We start from the raw sequence: 25,235 nt of genomic DNA, 5'->3' as shown, positions 1-25,235 counted from the left end.
ATTTTAATGTTGAAATCTTAAGTTTTAACAATTCACTAAAAATTAAAATTAAGCCCTAGCCAGTTTTCTCAGTGGCTAGAGCATCAGCCTACAGACTGAAGGATCCTGAGCTCCATTCCAGTCAACAGCACATGCCTGGGTTGTGGGCTGGATCCCCAGTAGGGGGCATGCAGAAGTCAGCCAATTCTCTCTCATCATGGAAGTTTCTATATCTCTTTCCCTCTCTCTTCCTCTCTGAAATCAATAAAAATATTTTTAAATTTAAAATTAAAACAATTGTAAATAATTGATTATTATATACTGTTGGGGGGAAGCCTTTGCTGCAAGTTTATAACAGTATTGAAAGAAACCTAAAAATAAAAAGAAAATGAAAAATGATGATGTGGTCGGGACTGGTTTGGCTCAGTGGGTAGAGCGTCAGCCTGCGGACTGAAAGGTCCCGGGTTCGATTCCGGTCAGGGGCATGTACCTTGGTTGCGGGCACATCCCCAGTGGGGGGTGTGCAAGAGGCAGCTGGTCGATGTTTCTCTCTCATCGACGTTTCTAACTCTCTGTCCCTCTCAATTCCTCTCTGTGTAAAATCAATAAAATATATTTTTTTTAAAAAAGAAAGAAAAAAAAAGAAAAATGATGATGTGGGGAAGATCTAATCAATGAATCAAGTATTATTTAGGTAATGAGAAATAAAGATGAGAATGAGGAGAGCCCATAGAGCCATTGTTAAAACCTATATAGTTTTGCATCCCAATGTGAGCAGGTGACCACATTTCCCTGATTTTTGTGTAAGTCTTAAGTTTTCATTAAAATCATTAAAAATAAATGCCAAATCATCATAAGCTAAAGGAAACAAAAAGGACAGTCAACTGTATGTATTTGATATTTATATAACTTATTATTTTCAGAATGGACACCATTTTTAATTTTTTCCTCTTTCAGTATTTTCCAGCAAGTCACTTGATAGCTTTGTCATGGATGCCTTTTGTATATGACACAACATTTCTAACACTCATTTAAGAAAAAGTGCAATTCAAGTCAAAGCAATATGTATTTCAGTGCCCCCAAATACATACACATAGACACACAAACAGCACAAAGGAAGACAGGAAGGGCAGATTTGAGATAAAGGGGTAGCTTTGGGTAACCTATGTAAATTGGCTCTGGCTGTTGCTGGTAGTGGCAGTACTAGTACCACATCACCATTATCACGTGTACTGAGAACCCTTGCACGGGTCTATGTAGAAAATCTTCACATTGCTAATAGCATAGTACACGTAAAGTTAGATGACTGACATCTCTTTGAGAGTTCAATGAATCATTCCCTACATCAGATTTCCCTAGATAGGGCTTTGCTTAAGGGAGTCAGAGAACTATGATCAAGCCACAAAGCTGAGCATAATCAACAAGCCCCTTAGCATTAGCTTTTCGAACTGAGCATGAGCAAAGTCCACTGATTATTTTAACCTGCTGAAGGCATTTCAAATCTGTTCCATGTTATGGATCTATGTCTCTGTCAACCCAAAAGGGCCACTGTGGTTAGTAACTAGGAGACCAGATCATACATATAATTAAAATATTGTATTTTACTGGCCGTTAAAGAGCAATTCTCAACAAGATCTACTGGTGCTTCTTCTGAACTCAAGATTAACTACTGCACCCTTTCACAGCTAGTTTCTTTCGTGATGTCAATTAACATGTTTATCAAAGGCACTGACTCTCTAAATCTGTCTCCCAAACTGTTTTTAATACAACCCATATAAAGTTATATATTCTAGATGGTGACACAACACACACATGCACACATACTCATACACGTCATGAGTTAATACTTACCCTTCCCACACAGGAAGGACTATGATACTTTTTATTCTATTTTACTTCCTAATTTAAAAGTGTTGTTCCTAACCTACTAAATTGCTCTGAAAACTAACAGTTTAAAAATCACTGCTATAAACTACAAGGTGAAATAGAACACCTCAGTTTGAGTCCTGCCACTAAATCTGTGCCTCAGGGATTTCTCTCATAAAATGCGGAAGTTTGACTCCATGTTCTTAAGGTTCCTCCGCTCACTATCATTCTAAAATAGCAGAAAATAAATGTCAGGAAAAATAAAAGAGAATCAGAAAATAAGCATCAAAAGTGTGGGCAAAGATTTAAAATTACAGTGTTATTTTAGTTAATAGCAAAAAATCTGGAAACAAGCTACAGGTCCAAACACAGGGGATTAAATACATGCAGTCATTAAAAATCATGTTGTAGCAATCATTTGATTACATTAAAACACTCACAAAACTGGTCATCAAATTGCTAATAGAGCTTCGCCCAATTTTAGAAAGGCATATAATACTACTATATGATATAGAATCAATATATATGTAAAGGATATATACAAAATGTTAACACTGGTTATCTCTGGGTTGTGAGGTTAAGAGTGATTTGGGATTCCTTCATTATTCTTTTCCTTATTTTACAAATTTTCTCCAATGCACAAATATTACCTTTACAATCTGAAAGAAAAACAATGAGTAATATTGGAGAGTAAAAATGTAATATAACCCTGGAAAACATCAAGAGCCTAAAAATGTTGCCTGAGGACCTGAGCAACATAACACATACCCTACTCAATGGGTTTTAAACTAGCTAGATGCCGGTGACAGGGGGAAAAGCTTCTGAAATGGCCCTGGCCACGAAAACAGAATGTAGAATAAAGTTCACGGAGACAACCATGTTACAGAAACACCACATGCTTGGCTTTCTATCTCATAAAAGAACAAAACCAAGTGTATAAAATGGGGCAAAAAATAGGCGTCCCAATGAGAAAATTAATATCAAATGAAGAAGAAAACTACTGAAGTCAGAAAGAAAATCAATAGCAAAATGGAAAGGTTGGAAATCAAGTTACTGAAGTTAATAAAAGTATGGAGATGAATAAGGAGCACCACCAATACAACTTAAAAATCATTAGTGTAAGAGATCCAAGAGGTTCTAGTATTGTTTTACTTGCCATGTGTAACAACTTCAGGAATATTCTCAAACACAAAATACATCTCTTTCTACTTCTATTTATTTATTACATTTCTCAAGAATTAAAATATTTTGCCTCCAATTTTCAATAAGATATGATGTAAACTTATGAGGAATAAATTTTCAGCAAGGCAAAAAGTCTTTAAGAATATCACATCATAACCCATTTTAATTGCATAAGTACACGTGGGATGGGGGATGGTGGGACCGTTACCTCCTGGATGCTCTTATTTTCCTCCTCCTCTGTAGCCATGCTTTGACTTCAGGGGTAGTTTCCGGAGTAGGCTTTGTGTGATCGATGGTGTATATATCCTTTCCTTGTTTCCAAAGCTGGTATCTGTCTGGCTGAAATTTCTTCACAAAAATATCCATTGAAATTTTCACCATGTCATTCCTGCAGGTGCACTGAAACACAAAGGGGATGTTGTGTTTTACACATTTCTCTAGCTACATGAAGTCACACTGAGTCCTACTTCAAATGTGACTCACAAGAATATTGAGTCACCACATATATGGGGATGTTTTCAAAACGTTCAGTGAGGGGTAAATTCAATTTCTTCTAAGGAGAGGCAAGAACCTGCATATTCACACTTATAAATGGTAAAATAATATGCTCAAAGGCATGGTAGAGTTGATAGGGAACTGTGTACCAGGAACAACTAAAAGGGAAATACACTCATTCAAAAGCATGCCTGCAACAGAAGGATTAACCTCTCTCCCATCAAATGGCCGTATAGGTGAGCTGAATGCTGAAAGGTCTATGGAGCTAAAAACCTGGGTTCACAAACAAAAGTAGCCAATGAATGTGATTAGAATAATTAAACCAATGGGAAGAGACAAATTTTCTTCAAGATAAATTTTAATCACATTATGTTTATTAGCCAGCACACTCTCAAAAAGTGGCCAACAATTAGGAGCAAAAGAAGAGTCTCTTCTACATCATATCTCATAAAACACACCCACTACAAAACACTACTACAAACATATCCACTAGGAAAAAGGAATAGTATTAAAGTGAGTTCAAAGAAAAGATTATTTTGAATCCACTAAGACTTTGATTTTCGTGAATATATACTTAACCTAGCACCTAGGAGACATATCTTATAAAGCAAGTTTCCTATAAAGACTTAACACAGGATAAATTGCATCCAGCCCAAACTTCATCCAACAGGACGGACATTAATCAAATGGTGGTACAGAACTGTCTCAATGGTGTAACTAATAGCCCTAACAGGTTTGGCTCAGTGGATAGAGCGTCGGCCTGTGGACTCAAGGGTCCTGGGTTCGGTTCTTCTCAAAAGCATGTACCTTGGTTGTGGGCACATCCTCAGTAAGGGGTGTGCAGGAGGCAGCTGACTGATGTTTCTTTCACATCAATGTTTCTAACTCTCTCTCCCTCTTCCTTCCTCTCTGTAAAAAATCAATAAAATATATTTTTTTAAAGGTGTAACTAATATACCTTGGCAAACCCTAACACACCAGGCAACAGACTGGTTGACTCAAAAACAGCTTTGAAACTATAAGTCTCTCAATATTTTGTTGGTACAATTATCATCTCCATGCAAATTAATTACTGTTTTAATACTGTCCCGTCCAAAACTTCCTTCCTTAGAATTCAAATGTTGACAGGCATTATGATTTAAAAGTTCAGAGAACAACTTACATGCCTTAAAGCAACTTCTACTGCAAACAAATATGCTGTTATCAATGATATGACAATTCTTCAAATCTCCTACATACATACTCAACATTTCCTAATCCATCTTTCCCTTCTTCCCTTAGAAATCCAGTCTGTCATCAACTATCATTAATTCTTTTTCTGAAATGTCTCCTTTACAAATTCCTTACACTGGTCTCTCCTAGCACCAATTCATCTTTACAGCTGTCACTTTAATTTCCCCCAAATGTCTTGTAATCTTTTGTATCTAAGTTCAATAGAGTGCAATCACCCTTTAGAATTCAGTCTCAATTCCTAAGCTGGGCATTCAAGGGCTCCAAGATTTAACTCCACCAGTAAAATTTCCAGGTTTCTCTCCCATTGCCAGTAAACATGAATATTCCTCTTCAACCCAAGAAGTATAGTCATGGGAGCCCAAGTGCCCCCATATGCTTCCTCACCTCAACACTACTGCTTCTACCACAAAGCCCTTCTGCTCACCGTTCTGCTATCCAAAGAAAATTCCTAATAAACACTGGAAGCAAATTGTACTGAATGTCTGCATGTGGTGGTTTATGAATCTACATCACTGCTTTCTATTGTTATGTACAGAGATAGTTCTTGTACTCATCTTGGCTTAGAAATATGGAAAATGAGAATCCTGAGAAATTTTGATATATTTGGTTTAAGATGTAATATTTCCTCTAAATGAAAAAATAGAAGCTAAGACTCATCAGCAGAAACTTTCTTATATTCTTATAGTGTTACTAATATTAGCTTCATAAAAAATAAAATTGAGTGAACAATATAGATACTGTAAATTTCTTTGTCAGGGAGAATTCTGTCTCACACATTTCAATTTCCTATGACCCACTCCCAGAAGTCTTGAGTTCTATAAATATGCAAAAAATCTACCATTCCACTGACTGCTTGACTCACTGTAATTACAATAGATAAATATTATCTTTAATTTTAAACATTCAGAAATGAAGTAAAAAAAATACTCAAAATAATGAAAGAAACAATGTCAGAGTCAAAAACAATAAGTTTCAGCAGCACAGTGAAAATCTACTCTTGTTAATACTGGAAAATAATAACATTCATCTAAACCCATGTGAAGATTAAATGAGATTATTTAAGAGAATGCATAGTAGGAAATGAAGATATTAACAGTCTCATTTAGAAATAAAGAAACTTAGTGACTAGATAATGGTACAAAGAGCAATAACCAGGTAAAACTTTTCAAGCAAATTATTTTTTAAATGAAGTCAAAATACCAATATGAATGGCTTTTGTTGCTTTTCCTTTTAAGAACATATATATTAATTTTAAGTGTTAAGTTAAAATTTAAAGAGAATTATCAGGAGTCTGTGTACATTGAATTCTTCTATGTTCACTACCCTAAGATTTATTATACAGAATCATGATTATGTTGTTCCCATCTCAAGGAAGTCAAATATATGCTCTCCATTACTTATACTGAAAACCAATCATTTAATTTAAATATAAAAATATTTTTTAAAAATAAGCAACTTTCTAAGACAGAAAATAGTAAGTCAGAATTTGAATTATAGAATTAGAAAGTTCATATAACCAAAATATAAGATTAAAAAATAAGAAGGTAATACTTAACTAACACGTAAACTAAAGTGTTACTTTACTATATGTTTTTGTGACACACAGCATGACTAATTTTTTAATTGTATTTATGTGAAAATTTCTGGTAAGGAAGGCTTTGAAGGTATGCAAAAATGTGTGAAATTACTCTGCTTTTCAGTATATTTACAACAATTAAAATGATAATTAGGAAAGAACAAAGGAAAAAGTGCCTTAAAATACAACAAAATAAGCCTCTTGATGTACTTGTTAAGGTCGTTATATGGTTGTTAAATGGGTATTACGAGTTGAGTTGTGTTCCCCTGCAAAGGTTATGTTAAAATGCAAACCCTCCAGTCTATCAGAATGTGACCTTATTTGGAAATAGGGTATGACAGAAGTAATTATTATGGTCATATTGGTGTATGAAGATGCAGTTGCCCAGGAAAGATGTGTGGAGGACCCTCTTATCTGATGGCTTGGGCATCCATGAGTTATACAGAAGACCAAAACAGTTTTTAAAATTTTTTAAGAAATGCTGCCAGCCTGGACTCAAAGGGGCAGAAGAAACATGAAATGAAGGCAAATGACTCTAATGGCAAAGCCACAATGAAGAGGACCGAGACTCAGGCTCTCATCAGGCTGTTACAGAGCACAGAGCGATAGTCAACAGACATATGAGGAGCTGCTCAACATCAATAGTCATCAAGGAAATGCAAATTAAAACCACAAAGGGGAATAGCCACACTGATCAGAATGGCCATCATCAATAAATCCAACCAACAAGCGTTGGTGAGGATGTGGGGAAAAGGGAACCCTTGTGTCCTGCTGGTGAGATTGACAGCTGATGCAGCCACTATGGAAAACAATACAGAGATTACTCAAATAATTAAAAATAAAGCTTCCATATGACCCAGCAATTCAACTTCTGGAGAATATATATATATATATATATATATATATATATATATATATATATATATATATATATATATATAACTTTGAAAAGATATGTGCATACCTATGTTCATTGCAACATTATTTTCTATAACCAAAATATGGAAACAACCTAGCTGTACACTGATAGGTAAATGAATAAAGAAGATGCGATATAAAGATGGAGTAGGTTTATACTACATCAAACCAAACATATAGAAGAGAAAGGCCCTGCTCTTTGGGAAACTTCCATACTGTTAACTCACACTAAATTTAAAGATGTCCAGAAATCTGAAAACTTACTCTGCCATACTAAGCATGGTTATTTCTGGTTCCAAATATAATTGAGAAACAAAATTTTGCAATATGCACTCTATAAACTAGTATTTTCTAGCATTTTGTTCCAATAAAGAAGCCACTCAACTTTTAAGAAAATTAACCATTTCTTTTATGAGAAACATGGCCTAATTTAGAGTTGTTACATAAAACAAATTTAGAAAATAGATCATTATAGTTAGTAAATCCAGCATCTATTGATATTAATCTATTTATAGAAATACCTAACCTAATGAGATACTACAAAAATTGATGATTTTTTTTCTTTGCATGTTTACCAGACAACAATAAAAAATATTTAATATGTGAATTACTACAAAAAATACAAAGGGATCAATTTACATCAGAATTCCTCTAAATAAATTCCAAAAGGTAAAATACTTCTGTAACCCATTCATTCTTTTATCATAAAATTTTCATTACCAGTTAAAAATTGGAACTGAATTTCACCCGCTTTGGAGTACTCCCAACAAACTAGTATTTCCTACCTGGCTTAAGAAACTAGAAATTCCATTCTAAAAAATTACATTCAAAAAGGGGAATTCAGAATCAGTGTAATAAATGTAGATGAATCTAACATACATTATATGCTGAGCTAAAAAAGCCAGATTTGCCAGGACTGGTTTGGTTCAGTGGATAGAGCGTCGGCCTGCGGACTGAAGGGTCCCGGGTTCGATTCCGGTCAAGGGCATGTACCTTGGTTGCGGGCACATCCCTAGTGGGGGGTGTGCAGGAGGCAGCTGATCGATGATTCTCTCTCATCGAAGTTTCTGACTCTCTATCCCTCTCTCTTCCTCTCTGTGAAAAATCAATAAAATATATTTTAAAAAATAATAATAAAAATAAATAAATAAATAAGCCAGATTTTTTTAAAATTCCACAATAGTGATTATTCCAACAAATTAATGAATATAACTATGTTTAATATGATTAATAAGCAGTAGCCACATTTCTCTTTCTGCTTGATGAAATGTGGTCTGAGTTTAACTCCTTTAGCTCTTCTAGTTATTAACTACTTAAAATTGGAGACACAATGAGCTCTGAGTTATCTTCTTCATATAAAAAATGCTTTCCTAGCTCTGTCACAGTGGACTCAAAATCAAAGTGGACTCCACAAAACTGAAGTAAACTCAAAATGCGGTTGTAAACTGAAGAAATTTTTCATATTTTCAGTTTTTACTCAAATATTTATATTTTACAGAATGTTTTTCAGAGATGATAAAGATGTGTGATCCTTTTAAGCAAATCAAAGCTTTAAAATTTTACAAGAAACTAATGCAATAATAGAACAGAAAATGCTGTTTCCTGCCATTTCTAACTATGGAACATACTGGGCACCCACCACTGTTCACCCACCTTATTATGTAACTAGAGAACCAATGCACAAAACCTGTGCACTGGGGGGGACGGGGGTCCTCCCTCAGCCCAACCTGTGCCCTCTCCAATCTGGGACCCCCTCAAGGATGTCTGACTGCCGGTTTAGATAGCACATCCCTCTCACAATCCGGGACTGCTGGCTCCCAACCGCTTGCCTGCCTGCCTGCCTGCCTGCCTGCCTGCCTGATCACACCTAACCACTTCCCTGCCAGCCTGATTGATGCCTAATTGCTCCCTTGCTGGCCTGATCACTCCCAACTGCCCTCCCCTGCCAGCCTGGTAGCCCCCAACTACCCTCCCCTGCTTGCCCAATTGCCCCTAACTCCTCTCTCCCCTGCCAACCCAGTCACCCCCAATTGCCCTCCCCTGCTGGCCTGGTCGCCCCCAAATGCCCTTCCCTGCAGGCCTGGTCACCCCCAACTGCCCTGGTTGCCTACAACTGCCCTGGTCTCCCACAACTGCCCTCCCCTGCTGACCTGATTGCCCACAACTATCTTCCCCTGCCGGTCATTTTGTGGCAGCCATATTGACCACTTGGGCAGCCATTTTTAATCACATGGGGGTGGCCATCTTATGCAAGGGCATGAGGGTCAATTTGCATTTTACCTCTTTATTATATAGAATTGTCAACTATAACATTGATTTATTTCATCCACATACTTATTCAATCATTGCTCATGTGTACATGTGCCCTCATACACAAATAATTTTGGGAGAAAATTATAATTACTTTGACAATGTATAAGAATAATTTTAATATAGGAAATTGAGTTTTAAAATATTTAGTTCTAGTTAAGTTGAAAAATAATATTTAAACAGCACTTTGATTTTTCTGGGTTACAATTCATATAGTACCAGTCAAAGACAAATGATAGGCTGTTTCAGCAGAGTATACGAAAAGTAAATTATGTGATTATATTTACACTGACTGAGCAGGGGGGAAATAGAAATACAATTCTACAATCAATATTAATCAACAAAGCTGGCATATAAGAAGTGCCAAGGCCATTTCCTTTGTCCTTATGTCCATTAACCAGTTCACTACCACACATCCAAAGACACTTTTATCTCACTTGCATCTACAGATGCTTATGACATACAAAGGATTAAGAAAACCAGGTCTGCAGGAGGCCTGAAGATCCCTTGTTTTCCCCCAGAATGGTCTGCAGAGTTCAGAGAACCCTGATTTTCAAGGTGCGCAATCCATTTGAAGGTTCCAGGGGACCCAACATACACACTCAAAAAAAAAAAAAAAATCAGACTGTTTTGTTTTCATAGAGAATAGCCTGTAAAGTTCCCTAAAAGCAAAAGGTATATCACTGTCATAGCAAAAAGTATGATACCAAAACTAATATCTTATTGTAATTTTAATAAGTCAATCACTGTTGTGAGTTGTTTCAGCTACAATACTTTTCCCCTATCTGATCTTCCCCTTCTATTCTATTTTAAACCATGAAAGTAGTGTCTGTCTTACTGAGAAGTGCAGTCTAGAAGGTATCTAGAGGATTAAGAGACCCTTCAAAATATTTTCTGCAAAGCCTTTTTTTTTTTAATATATGAGGAAACAGACACATAAAGATTCTGTGTCAATTTGCCCAGGGGAACACAGCTCACATTCAAATCTAGAACAATTCCCATACTCTAATGTAGTCCACTGAGGGAATTCCAAAAACAAATCATATTCAATACATTTTAAATGGTTTTACATTTAAGTGTAGGCCATATTTTTCCACCTCAAACTTCTTTTTCTATGACCCACAACCAAAAATGAAATGTTGTTGAGAACTAATGTCTGGGTCTATTTTTTTTTTTTTTTTTTGCATATATCATGCATGTTGATAGAGTTTATCCAGTCTAGCTAACAATTTTCCAAAATGTGTTTCCTCTACTCCCCCTACTTCAAACAGGTTGAGATTAATTTCTTCTGAATATTTTCAGGCTTCACCATGCCAGGATATGGCTCCCTTATAAGTAAAGCAATTATAAAGCAATTTAAAGTATGGGACGAAAAACTCTATTTTTCTGACCCATGGGTACATAGCTCAAACAGACAAAGAAAAAACCATGCAAAAGAAAGGAAATAGATTCAAATAGCTTGCTCCAAGGGTCTCCAAAAAATTCTATACAAATTATTTTTAGAATGCCTGCTTCTCAACACTTACCAGCATACCTGATAGAGAGGTGGTGGAAGTTCAGAGTTATAGATATTAACAATCCACTCCTGCTGTTCCATACAAAACACAGCATGAAAATGAACTTTCTAGTATCGAGAGACAGATGAAGTTATTTTTTCTGAATTCAATTATGTCACATGTTATATGGATGATATATTGGGCAAGATCAGCTAAAACAGATTCTGAGGAATCTAAGTGGTTTATGAATATAAATATTAGCTCATAATAGTTTTCTAGTATAAGATCATATATGAGAGTCATCAGAAGTAACATGGAAGCATACAACATATAATCCTTCTATGATGCTCAGTTATATTGACTTTTTTTTAAATGTTTTTATTTATTTTCTTTTTTTAGAGAGAGAGGGGGGAAGTGAGAAGGATAGAGATAGAAAAATCGATGAGAGAGACATCATGAATTTGCTGCCTCCTGCATACCCCCTACCAGGGATTGAGTCTATACCCAGGGAAACCCTTGGTTCATGGGTCAATGTGTCACCAACCACTGAGCCCAACTGGCCAAGACAGATATATTGACTTTTGAGAGACATTCAGATAATACTTTTTAAATGACTAAGTGGACACAATGAGAAGGTTAATATTGCACCCACTTTAAACTTTCTTTATGTTCACAGATGAGAAACTGAGGCACAAAAATGCTCAGTGACTTGTTGGATGTCATAAAATAGTGAATTGAGAGGGAATAAAAGGTTCAAGAGATTCAAGATTGTTTCCTATCTGCTCACCTCTCTGGGATTTTCCATTTCCCACTCATTGTGGCCTTGGAAGGAGGTGATGCCGTTTTCACCTACTCTGCCACCTTGGAGAGTCTCTCTGGAATTGTTTAAAGGGGACTTTACTGCTTGGCAAATCATGAGGCTGAAATCATCTGTATTCATGATGACTTTATGGACTCAGTCCAGCTTGGATTTCAAGATATTAAAAGTACATGTGAATATGAGGAAATGTAGATCATTAAAAATTCATCTATTATATAGCCATTTTTATATTTGGGCTGATTAATGAGTTTCTGCAGAGTAAAAATAGAGCATATACCGCCACTTTCTAGATTTTATCAGTAGACCCGTTGTCCCTGGGGTAGTGAAGGGCTGCTTTTGTTCAGAGTGTGTTAATGATTCATTGGAATAGTGACAGTTATACATTTTATTTGTATTAACAAATTTCTTAGAGAACAGACCTAGAGTGAGAAATCTGAGTTGTGGTTTGTAGCTGCATGTCATCTGCTGGACAAAAAAAGATACTCCTTAACATTTATACCATGTTTTCTATTAATTAAGGTATGGTTGCCAAATTTACTAATGACATAATCTTGAGGTGTTCTAAGCAAAGGTTCTACATAATAATCAGATATGTAAATAGAAATGAGCCAAACCATTAAATAATACAAATATAATGAGATCAACATTAGAGTATAATTTTCATTTTTGTCTTGCTTGTTATGTTACTGGCAATACTATAGTGTTTTGGCTATCATTCAACTAATATCTATGGAGCAAGTAATGTGTTAGTGATGGGTATGCAGAAATAAAACAGACCTGAACCCTCTCATTTCAGCGCATAGTTTCTAGAGTGGGAAACAGAGATTAACTAAATAAACACAAAAACGTGTGATTACAAATTGCTTTTAGAGAGCATAAGGTGCTAGGAAATTAAATACTTTTCGTTTGAGAGAAAAATAGGAAGATTAAGAGTGAAACACTTCACAAAGGGATCCATCAATTTAGAGAGTATTTCCACTCCAGGTGTGGGGCTTTAGTCTAAGCAGCCTCCCCTTGCCATGCCCACTTCTAGTTATACCCACCACTCTGTTCCTTCACTGCTTCCCCCAAATCAGATGTAAGTGGATCGGTCTATGTAGGTAGGCATACATATATATTACATATATGATCATTATATAACATGCTAATATTGTGGCAGAATGCACGGAAGAAAGATCAGCCAGCACTCTGAGAGAAGAAAGTTTAACCTTTATTTTGCAGGCCTGCTAGTCCAGGGGAATTCTGGATCCAAAGCCTGAACTGAACTAGTGGGGAGGATCTAACCTATATTCCTATGATGGGCCCCCGAGAGTTCCCGCAGCTCCATCCAAGTCAGTCAGAGTGTGGAAGTGAAACTACAGTTTTAACCACATACTGAACTAGGTTGCAAGTCACCACACCCCCCCCCCCCGCCCCAATTTTCCTTTTCACTGTTTCTAACTAATGGTAATGCTTTTCCCATCATTAAGTGTTCTGCCATAAATTATAATGTTTTTAATACCCTATTATTTCTAGGAAAAAATTTTTTTTCATTTTTTAGGTCTTTGATAAACACTACTGACATGAACATTCTTACATAAGCTAGTACATTAATTAATAATAATTTTCTTCCCAGCTGCTGTTGCTAAGTAGTTGGACATCAATCTATGAACCAGGACGTCATGATTCGATTCCCCATCAGGGCATATGCCCAGGATCCAGGCTCCATCCTCAGAAGAGGGCATGTAGGAAGCAGCTGATCAATAATTCTCTCTCATCATTGATGTTTCTATCTCTCTTTCTCCCCATCTCCCTTCCTCTCTAAAAATCATAAAAAATATGTTTTTTTAAATATATTTTATTGATTTTTTACAGAGAGGAAGGGAGAAGGATAGAAAGTTAGAAACATCAATGAGAGAGGAACATCGATCAGTTGCCCCTTGCACACCCCCCATTGGGGATTTGCCCACAACCAAGGTACATGCCCTTGACCAGAATCGAACCCGGAACCCTTGAATCCGCAGGCCAACGCTCTATCCACTGAGCCAAACCGGTTTCGGATACATATATTTTTTTTTTTTTAATTCTCAAGCAATTCCAGTCAAGCTCAATATTGCCCAAGACACTTAGGGAGAAACTGAGTTTTATGCCTTTAGGGCAAGGGCTAAATTCCCACCTAACCAACAGGCACCACCTTTCTCCTGTGGTAAAACCCCCCCACTCGATCAAATCCTAATCTGCTTTAGCCAGATAAACTCTACTAGCTCCACCCTGACCACTCCCTAAGACCCAGTCCCACCACAAAGGTCTGTAGGTCCCAGGTGGGCAGCAGTATCCCAAGATATTTGCTGGCCTCAGACCCAGCACTGGTGCCAAGTTTGAACCTGTATTAACATGTTGAACATAACTCTCCTGTACCCGGTGACCCCTGAGAATCTACTTCACACAGCCCATGACCGCCCAAGGCTCTTTCAGCAACTGAGCCTAATGGGCAGGCAGCAGAGGGTCTCTACCTTGGGCCTTTTAAAGACCTTCCCAGCCCCATTACTGGTGGCAGCTGGCCTCATTTCTTACCTTTGCCCCTTCCATGCACACCCAGGCCCAGCATGGGCAGTTACCAACTGTTGATCACTTTGTAACTCCTAACAGGAAGCCCCAAGTCAGTCACAGGAGGCTCTGACATTGACCTGCAGAAGAGGCTCCTGAACCAGCACATCCAGTGGCTGGCTTCAGACCACACTGAGTGCCACCTAATTAGATCCACAAGTGGTACACAAAAAAGGAGGTCTTGGCAGGCGCCAGACCTTGCTGGGGTATATTCCACTTTGTGAGGTTAGCCAGCACCTACACAGCAACTTGTACACGACGGTTGTGGCCAATCTTCACAGCCAGCCAGCCCGAAGGACAACCCAACCAGAGGGGAGGGAGACTAGATAAAAGAAGGTGAAGGGATTAGCCAAAGAACATACATGTCTAACCCATGAGAAGACAGTGAGGTGATGGCCAGAGGGAAGGGGTTGCAGGGATGGAGCTGGGTGGAAGTAGACAAAGGTAGGGGAAATGGAAGCATCTGTAATAGTGTCAACAATAAAAATAAAGTTAAAAAAAAAAAAAAAAAAAAAAGAAACCACAAAGTATTGCCTTCAAATGTCCTAATTGTGTGATTACCAGAAGTTGAAAATCTCAATTATCTTAACTCATCTGAAAATTAAGGGATTCAGAGTCCAAAGGTCAAAGTTTACATTTCTAAACACTAGATTACTGGAAGGGTTGTGTACATCTGGTCTTCAAATACACTGAACAGAATTTTTTCTCACATTACAACTAAACCGATAACGGACAGCTGGCGGAAGAAAGTCTATGCTATGATGTAAGGACTCCACTTCAGGGTGTTAATGCAGATTCATTGAGTATTTCCTGAGTAGAGGACATTAAAACATACGGCTAATCACATTCAGTCCTATTCTTGCTTTTATCAATCCATTTATTTCATTTTCCTCAAAATCATACCCAGCAAGTCACCTGTGCTCATCATGCATCCTGCCATGACTCCACAGTTCCCCGCCACTCTGACATGAAATGTAATAGAGTGAGTATTGACAAACATAACCTAGCTAACGGCTCACTTATAAATGAATTTGAGAGTGCCACGGGCATCTCACAATATTTGATTAATGCATACACTTGTTCGTGCACAGAAACTGCATCTACAACAGCCTTCAAACACCATGATAGGTAAGCAAAGGTACCTAAAATGATGGCGATTTTTTTGTAGCAGAAGCAATGGCAAGGAAAAGTAATGGTCTAAAATAATGGCTGCAGTGAACAGACATCAGATAAGTAACAGCATTAAATAGTATCAAAGAGGTTAGAAGGTTTTTATTTTTGTTTTTTGTTTGAGAGGGATATATTCCTTTACTTTTGCAGGTTACATTCTTTTGATAAATGCTTTTGAACTTAAGTCACACTTTAAGATATAACTAGAGGCCTGGATTCATGCACCAATGGGGTCCTTCGGCCTGGCCTGTAGCTCTCCAACATTCCCCGAGGGGTCCAGGATTGCAAGAAGGTGTAGACCAGGCTGAAAGACCCCACCAGTGCAAGATAGGGGCCAGAGAGGGACCGAGGGAGGGCTCCAGGGTGTGTCCAGCCCATCTCACCAGGCCCTATTGGCCAGACCCCAGCAGCAAGGTAACCTACCGGTAGGAGTGTCTGCCCCCCTGGTGGTCAGTGCACGTCATAACTACTGGTCAAATAGTCGCTTAGGTTTTTATATATATATAGATAAGAAAAGACAGTTTATGAATTACCAATGATGCTATCTACTTATGCTATCTATTTGTGCTATAATTAAAATGTGACTCTATACAACCAAAACTTTATTTGACAGTTTGTAAAATCACTTCTATCTCAGATGGAAAGTAGAGGGATAACTTTCCGAGCTATAGTCAGTCAGTAACAATACAATGTGCTAAACTTGTATGCAAACCACCTGATTCTTCTATGATTGTACAGAATCAATTCATCAATGCCCATTTGGTGTTGCTCATATGTAGCAGCATGATGGCAGGACTGTATTATGTAATTGCCACTACATAATTATAAAACCATCCTTTCATATTTCGTGGCTATTTAGCACTAGTAATATTTAATTTTAATAAAAGAAAATATGTAGATACTTCCTTTAGTAAACAAAATGCTTTAAATGTATGAAAAACAATAATTTTGATATATTGGAAACTTGCTTAGTTACCATGTGGGTAAGTGTCACCCTGGGAGGAAGACAATGAATTGGAAAGCATTCTGGAAACCACCTCTCCCTGCTGTCTCTCACAGTTCTCCATGTGGCTCCTCTGTAGTCCATCCACAGTGTGTACTTACTACTTCTTTTCCTGTGTGCTTGCCTGTGTCTCATAGCTAGCAGGAGTGTGCACAAGTTCAGTGGTTCTCAGCTGTAGGTCCTTTGCTCCCAGCCACTGTCGCTCCAGGGTAAACCTGAGAATGCCTGGGGACATTTCTGGTTATTTCAACTGGCAGCTGATACAACGCCAGTGGGTAGGGGCCAAGAAGCTGCTAAAACTGAAAATAATGCTGAGTACTAAGTCTAAGCTACGGGAGGACATGGTGTTTCCACTGCCCACAGCACTCTGCTCACTCTACAGCGAGGGGCACTGTGGGCACTCAGATACAGGGCAAATGGATGTATATGCACATGAAAATTTTAGTCATTGTGAATTTTTAACTCATCGTTCTCCATATGACACTCTTTAAAGAGCTTCCTTTTTTGTCTCACAGACACTGTGGCATGACAGAGTGCACAAATCTTTGATAAAGGTTAGGGGTGCAGCCCTGCCTGGCACAGAGAGGTAACAGGAAAGGTGCACTGGCCAATGTTTCAGTTCCATCACGTGACATGGGAAAGTCCTTAACTTCACAGGGACCTCTCCGGGACTTTAAGCAGCTGACCTCTCAGATCTCTGATTGGAAGGATTACTTTCATTGTTTCTATGTGTAAGAACATTCACTCATGTAAAAGTTTTTCCTACGTGCTCCCCAGTTTTTACTACAGCAGTCAAGCACCCTCCAGTATTTTACCTGGGTCACAGCTGCTCCCAAGTCTGCATGAACCATAATCTTTAGGTCAAGTTTTCATTTCAATATAAAGGGCTTTAAATACGAATATGTCTAGTGATAAATTAAACTGACAGGCACTTCCTTTTATAATGATTCCATAGAAGACATATGTATCTATCATGCTGTTTGGTGTAAACAACTCATAACTGCAGTCATAATTTGTACAGCCTATCTAGACTACAATTTCACAGAATTAACATACCATGGCTACAAATTACTTGCACTTCTTGAAGTCGTCTTATGAACTATAGTAGGAACTCATAAATTGAAACGAATCTAAAGAATGACAGTAGCTGTGCACTGCCTCAGTAAATCTGACCAGTGTAAAAGCCCAATCGATGGTTTTACAGGTTTTCCCAGCAAACGTGTGACGACTGTGCATTGGGTCGCACTGGGCATGAAAACCACAAGCAAGATATAACCAGGAGATGCTTAGAATGTATTAGGCAGATAAAGCTCCAGCAATAACAATAATGATAATAATAATACCAAGTATATTCTCCAAGAGCCCCTGATGACATCTAAAATTCAAAAGAAAAGGACAATGATGTAACAAAACAGACCAACACTTTAAAGAGAGAACAGGTAATTGACACCCTCTCCTCCGTCTGTGGCCACATGGGGAGCACCATCTAAGACTTCAGGGCAGGACCATCCATAGGATTTTAAAGGACTAAACCAGGAAGAAAGCTTGGACTTTCTGGTTGTCCTCTTCTTGCCTCTTTTTTTTAGAGAAACATTCAGGATAGAGTTATATCAAACTAATTTGTTTGGTTTTAGGGTTCCTGTGTCTCAATTATTAAGTGATTTCTACTGAAAACACTTTCGTCGTTTTTTGTAACTGTGGTACTATTTTTTTTTAAATATATTTTATTGATTTTTCACAGAGAGGAAGGGAGAGATATAGAGAGAGAGAAACATCGATGAGAGAGAAACATCGACCAGCTGCCTCTTGCACACCCCCTACTGGGGATATGCCTACAACTCAGTTACATGCCCTTGACCGGAATTGAACCTGGGACCTTTCAGTCCGCAGACCGAGCCAAACCGGTTTCGGCATTGTGGTACTATTTATTCTTGAGCAAGATTGTGAAGCTGACAAGGAAAGACAACATTATGAATCAGTTTTGAAAACACCTAGTTAGATAAAACTTTTCATTGCCCTACAATGAAAAGAATCTATGATCAATTTCTTAGGGCAATTTTGCTATAGCAAAGCCCCAAATGTTGCCTTGAAAATCAGGATTAGCTGAATGCAACTAATGCTTTCATGTCTATAACTGTTCTCTTTCCCTTAAATGAGTTATGTACTTGCAGGTCATCTTATCGCAACGCCCAACATCTCTCTGGACATAAACATGAATTCTGTAGGTTTCTAGTGATAACACTTTTATTATGACCACCATAAACATATGTACTTTAACTCTGTGCATCTTACTATAGAGGGATGTGAGGGTCAGAGGGCCAGGCAGTTTGCACAAGCAGAGCTGCCATGGAGGTCTAGCTCTTTTACTCCAAACCTGAACACATATCACCCTGTCATTACCTCAACTCCCTGTACACGACTCCACTGTAGCATGGACATCCAAACCCATTCCTGGGTCCCTTTGCCAGACCATGAAGTTATGTCTCTGTTAGAGAAGATCCATTACACCTCGGCACCAAGTTTGTGTCAAGAATCCTTATTTACAGAGGCATGCATGGCAGACAGCAGCAGCAGCATGAGACACTTCTGGGAAGGCACCATGGTCTGTGCAAAGAACAATGGAACAGCCTGGTCTTCTGAGAAACAGTAATCTCCACCCTACTATGGTGGTGGGATCGTGATCAACAAACATTCTTTAATGACATAGCTGCCACCACTGCTGCTGCAGCTGTTACTGCATAGAAAAAAAATATTTTTTTTCTCTAATTCTCCTATGGTACTGACAAGCTCTACATTGGCCGAAATGCAGCCTTGATTTGCCTAGAAGGTAAAGGGTCCCATCAGAAAGGTTGGGATAAAGAATGGCATGGCAAAGGCCACAAACTTCCATGAAAGCTAAGACATAGATTTCAGTCTTGCAATCGTCATTTTGCAAAGAAAATAAATGGTAGATTTAGTTTGTCATATTTATAATAAAACATAGTAAGGGTTTTTAAATAGAAATAAATATCAAAAGAGGTAACAGGTAGAATTTTACAGAGCATAATCTTCCTAAGCAGCTGTGTGCCAGGGGGAATTTGCACATGTATTTGAAGGGTATTACAGGGGAAAAAAAAAAAAAAAAAAAAAAAAAGAGCTTATGCCAAAGTCATTACTGTCTACCTCTAGATGCTGCTGCCTGAAAAATGTCACAAGCAGGAAGTCATGCTTTATGCTATCAGCCCCACTACAAAACGAGTCAGCCAAGCCAGCGGGCCCTGGTCCGCCTGAACACACTGTAAGAGTGCAGCACGAGCTTGCATCGGGAGGAACGCAGCTCAACCAGGCTGACCTAAGACACCAGCCCAAAGCCCAGCACAGCCTGGAGATGCTGGGAAAGGCTGGAGCACTAGGAACCAGGAATAATGACACGCAGCGTCGCCACGAATTAGAGAGCTCCGGATGCGTTCTTAGGCCAACGAAAGAGCTACCACTACCCATGCTTTGGGAAAGGGAAGAAACATCTCTCTGCTACCAATAAGCATAAAGCAGCCAGCAGGTTCTTCACCTCAGCTGTGAAAACACTCCTGAATATGCAGGCCCCTGGGCCCAGGCAGACACACAGAGAAGGGGGTCAGCAGCCTTTTACTGAAAAAATCCTGAGAGTAAAGATTTTGATCTCTGCCACAACTATTCGGATCTGCCATTATGGCACAAGGGCAGCCACTGGTAATACACAAGTGAGCATCGCTGTGTTCCAATACAGCTTTAGTCACGAAAATGGAGGGGGTCATAATTGCCAACCCCTGACTTAGAAAGAACGGAGTTTTAGGAAAACAGGTGAGGCGGTATTTGAGTCTTTGGATAGAAGACAAACACAGTATTTAGAAACCAGGAGTTACCAGCACCCACAACACCATTTCCGAAAGGATTTGAGGCGGCTCTGGAAATGAGGCCAGTTCAGAGGTGGCGCAGCTCTGATACAATTCCATCCCAAGTCAGAAGCAGGTGGCTGTAATGTGCACTTTTATTCGCATTATAACAATTGAGAATAATATTGTGTTAGAAAAAAATGATGCTGTATTCCATGAGAGGTTAATGATTTTCCATGAAAATTAAAAGTTAATACATCAAATTATGAGATACTGTGATACAAAGAGAGCGTTTTCCCACAAAATGAATTAACTGATTTGGTACTGCTGATAAGGTAAATGTGAAAAGAAGCCGAAAGATTGTAACTACTTAACAAAACAAGAAAGAGGAAGCTAAAAAAAATTTTCAAGTGCCAAATTTCAAAAGCCATCATGCCATTAATTAGAAGTCGGTCACGCTTCCCTTTCCGGGAGACATGCTTAATAAGGGTACAGCACAAATTCCCTGCAAACCTGCCAGCAACACAATGGGAGGCTGAATAATTAGGGGAATCCAGATCAAAGACATCCCTACTCCTCTCTTGGAGACAGATCCTCTACCCTCAGTTCTTCGGAGCCTGGGTCGTGGTCCACTGGCCTCCATGAAAAAGAAAGGGTGAACCAAGGGCAAGGAACAACATGGCAGGCGCCTCCGTCTCTGCTCAGATGTGGAAACTAAAACCCACTGCCATATGGAGCTGTGCGTGGAGCCTTTCATCTTCCGGGCTTTCTCACACCTAAATAACTGATTATTTTTATCTCATATCACTGACCAAAAATTATCCTCTTAAAACTCTGTGACCACTCCGCCCAGCCCAGAGAAGCAGAATTTCTGCTAACGCACAGGGAGGCATCCAGACATAAGCTCTACGCAGCAAGTTCAGAGGCTTCCACTGTCCAGTCGCCATCGCCGGGCTCTTTAAACGCCCAGTGCATTCACCTGTTTCTGAAGGAGAGGCCCTGTGATCTGGCACTGAACGTCCATGAGTATATGACTGCTCACACTAGCAAAGTAAGAGTTCCCCCTCTTCAAACCAAACTTCCCTGCTGCTGGAGAAGGATGCAAAGTAATTAGGGCCAGAATCCAGCCTTCAGTACTCATCCTCTGCCCCTGGTCAATTTACTGAGCCCAAAATGGAGCTAAACAAGAATTTTCCAATTTCCTCAAGATCTAAAACCCATGAAATAGGGAAAGGGTGCATGAATTCTGACCACTCAGATTCTGACAAACTACCTGACAATAGTTACTGGCTTTCATTCTCCTTTGTTGGGCTTATGTACTTTTAAGAAATTTCTTAGAATGCTAAACCATTTTAAGTAGACGTTCTTAACCATGTAAAAGTTGCTTTTTCAATCTGACAAAAAGCAGTAGAACTAAACTCCAGAAAAATGCACATATGAACACACAGAAGGAATAATAAAATATCGTCTCCAAATAAGATTTCTCAATCTTCCTTGACAAATGTGGCTACCAAAATATTAAATTTTATTCGATGAAACAAATGTGCAGGAATTCTGCAGGGTTCTAAGAAAGCACAGAGATGAAAGCACAGCCACATTCTCCCAAGACAGTGGTTGGCAAACTGCGGCTCGCGAGCCACGGTTTGCCGCTCTGATGACTAATGAGGTTGCCAACCACTGTCCTAGGAACATAAAAACAAAAGTACCAGGAAGGCATCTATCTATTGTACATGATCAAGTACTAACCAGAGATTCAGATGGAGTCCCAGGAGAAAGTCGTACTGCCTGGGGAAGAGAGCTCATGCTATTTGAAGTAGACGTTGAAAAATGCACAGGATCATAGCCAACAGAAAATGAAGGAACAGGAGACAGGGGGAGAACAGTTTAGGTAGAAGGGTCCTGCCTGGTCAGCTCACTGTGAACACATAATGAGGTGTAGTATCCAAGCACAGAGTGAAAGGAAGAGAGCATGGATGACCTCTGAGAGAAGCACTATGCTGACTCCCCAACAGCTACCCCTGAAAGTATATGGTACTCATTCCAGAAATTTGGTAGAAGGAAAGAGGCGGTGGTGTCCCAGGAAGATCACTGTATTTACTATTACCCAGAATTAATTTGATAATGGCACTTTAAAAAAGTCTTGGATCTCTCAAAGCTCACTAATCATATTTGAAGGATATGAAAAGGTCAGTATGAATTGGGGAAATGTTTGTATAACATCATACACTGAGACTTTTATATGAAATAAAATGTTACTCTCTTAAATGCATATTGTTTTAAAATGTGCTATCAAAAGCAATTTTGTATTTCATACTCTAATAATAAAGAAAGCTCTATAGTCAGCTTAGCACAGTCTCTAGAGCAATTGGAAAAACAAAGGGATTGATAAGATTACTACTTTGTAAGGATTAAATGCTTCTCTTGAAAATGAATGCAAACAAAGTTAATTCAAACCAAGATCTAAGCAGAATAAATCATGTTTAAATCTCTCAATTTTATCTTCAAAAACTGAAGGCAAGGAGAGTCTTCACTTCATCGTAGATCAAAACTGCTGAGGAAGCAAAAGTGATTAAATTATAGACTATTACATGCTATCAGCTCAATCGAGAACACTCTTGAAAGGAAGATGCTTGATGCTTTTCATAATAAATATTCATTCATAAAATGTGCTGAAATGAAGGAGAAAAAAAAAGATCTATTGCCAATTCCAGCCATTTCACAGAAAAAGTTGGCAAGGAATTTTCTAACACCTAAAATAGAAAAGTATCAATTAATCATGAAAATGGCTTAGATAATGTGTTACATTTTGTAACATATTATCATATTCATCCTGGTGTCTGAAACCATTTATAAAAATTCACCATATAGAAATCCAGATTCAACACATAGAAATCCAAGTACTAATCATCTCAGTACTCAAAATCTTTTAAAAATATGTGTAGGTGCCACCCCCCCACCACTTCCCCACTGCCTAGTTAAACCTGTTCATTGGAGTAATGTTGATAAATAATAACTATCTAAGAGGCAATGGTTGGCAAACTCATTAGTCAACAGAGCCAAATATCAACAGTACTATGATTGAAATTTCTTTTGAGAGCCAAATTTTTTAAACTTAAACTATATAACTGGGTACATTGCTATTAACTTAATTAGGGTACTCCTAAGCTGGCCTTTGCTAAAAACTCAAGGGGCCAAAGAGCTGCATGTGGCTCTCGAGCCACAGTTTGCCAACCACTGACCTAGGGAGAAACAGCATTTAATGTAGGTTTCCTTAACCCACCTCTCTAGGAGCACTTATGTCACTGGGACAATATTACATGTGATGTTTCTCTTAAAGCACACCGTGAACACTGTCCCGGGGACTAAGCAGTTGCCTAACAACACTGTAGAACGGTTGCACAGTATTCTCCGGTGTACCTGCCCTGAGTGATGTCACTAACCCTCCACTGTCACACACAGTGATGCTGCCAGGAGGGTGTTTGTTCTACTCGTTTAAATAATGCTATGTTGAGCATCTTTACAAATAAAATATTGCATGTACCTGTAACTATTTCTCCATATCTATCTCTTTAGATCAAATTCTTAGGGGGAAAAATGCCAGATGATAAGATATGCACACTTTTAACATTTTTCATATTTTCCCTAATTTCCTTTCTTTTTTATTAATATATTTTTATTGATTTCAGAATAAAGGGGAGAGAGAGAGAGAGATAGAAACATCAATGATGAGAGAGAATCATTGATCGACTGCCTCCTGAATGCCCCCTACTGGGGATCAAGCACACAACCCGGGCTTGTGCCTTTGACCAGAATCAAACCCGGGACCGTTCCGTCCGCAGTTTGAGGCTCTATCAACTGAGCCAAACCGGCTAGGGCTCTCATTTCCTTTCTTGAATATTAAGTCAATTGCTCTAACCGGTTTGGCACTACGAACTTAAGGGTGCTGGATTCGATTATAGTCAAGGGCATGTACCTTGGTTGCGGGCACATCCCCAGAAGAATGTGTGCCGGAGGCAGCTGATCGATGTTTCTAGCTCTCTATCCCTTTCCCTTCCTCTCTGTAAAAATCAATAAAACATTTTTTTAAAAGATTAGACCAACTTACAATGTCACCAACAATATATGTTTTAAGCAAATTTAAGTTCATCCTTATGAACTCTAGTTATCTATTTACTATTATAGTTTATTACCTATAAACTATAATCCAGTTTCTAGGGAGAAGCTTGACTGTCTGCCACTGGGTGGGAAAGTGAGGGTGGCTTGCTTGCAGAGCTGCACAGAGGAATAACTGCTGCGCTAGGGCGCAAGACACGGGGACGCAATCATAGGCGCAGGACAGAGGGCAGCCAGCCATTGCTGTTTGCCAGGGCCTGGCCTAATGATGCCCTGAGACTCCGCCCTACACAACCTAGAAACACACTCAAGCTCCAAGCAACGGCTTTTGCGTATGAATGACCTTCACTATCACCACTTAACCTAACAAGCTTGCAAACTGGTTCAGACAGCTCCATAATCTACAAATCCTAAACAGGGAGGAGAGGACTGTGGTTCTCGCTGTAGCTCCTGCAGGGTGGCCTCAGACAGTAGCTGACCTGCACCCCATTGGAGATCCAGAAGTCAGTGTACCTAGTGGTCAGTGTAAGACACAGATTTTGACTCCTCACATCCATAACTGACACCTTCAAGAGGCAGACTCAGTAAGCACCAAAGCCCCACTGAAACAGGTCCTGCACCATGAGCATGTCTCCAG

The 25,235-nt window shown here is 38.8% G+C and overlaps 1 protein-coding gene across 4 annotated transcripts in view; it reads right to left on the bottom strand.

Moving 5' to 3' along the window:
- Positions 1-25,235, bottom strand: part of KDM4C (lysine demethylase 4C) — a 276,437-nt gene that overhangs the window by 137,630 nt on the left and 113,572 nt on the right. For all 4 annotated transcript variants that reach the window (XM_084899580.1, XM_084899582.1, XM_084899583.1 and 1 more), the window contains one exon: positions 3,236-3,426. In XM_084899580.1, the coding sequence (XP_084755706.1) occupies positions 3,236-3,426 (191 nt within the window). The remainder of the gene's footprint in view (positions 1-3,235; positions 3,427-25,235) is intronic.

The sequence above is a fragment of the Pipistrellus hanaki genome, assembly GCF_964339955.1.
Source record: "Pipistrellus hanaki genome assembly, chromosome: 11".
NCBI classification, from domain to species: domain Eukaryota; kingdom Metazoa; phylum Chordata; class Mammalia; order Chiroptera; family Vespertilionidae; genus Pipistrellus; species Pipistrellus hanaki.
Note: the sequence above shows the minus strand (reverse complement) of the source record. Positions and strands in the feature narration are given on the sequence as shown.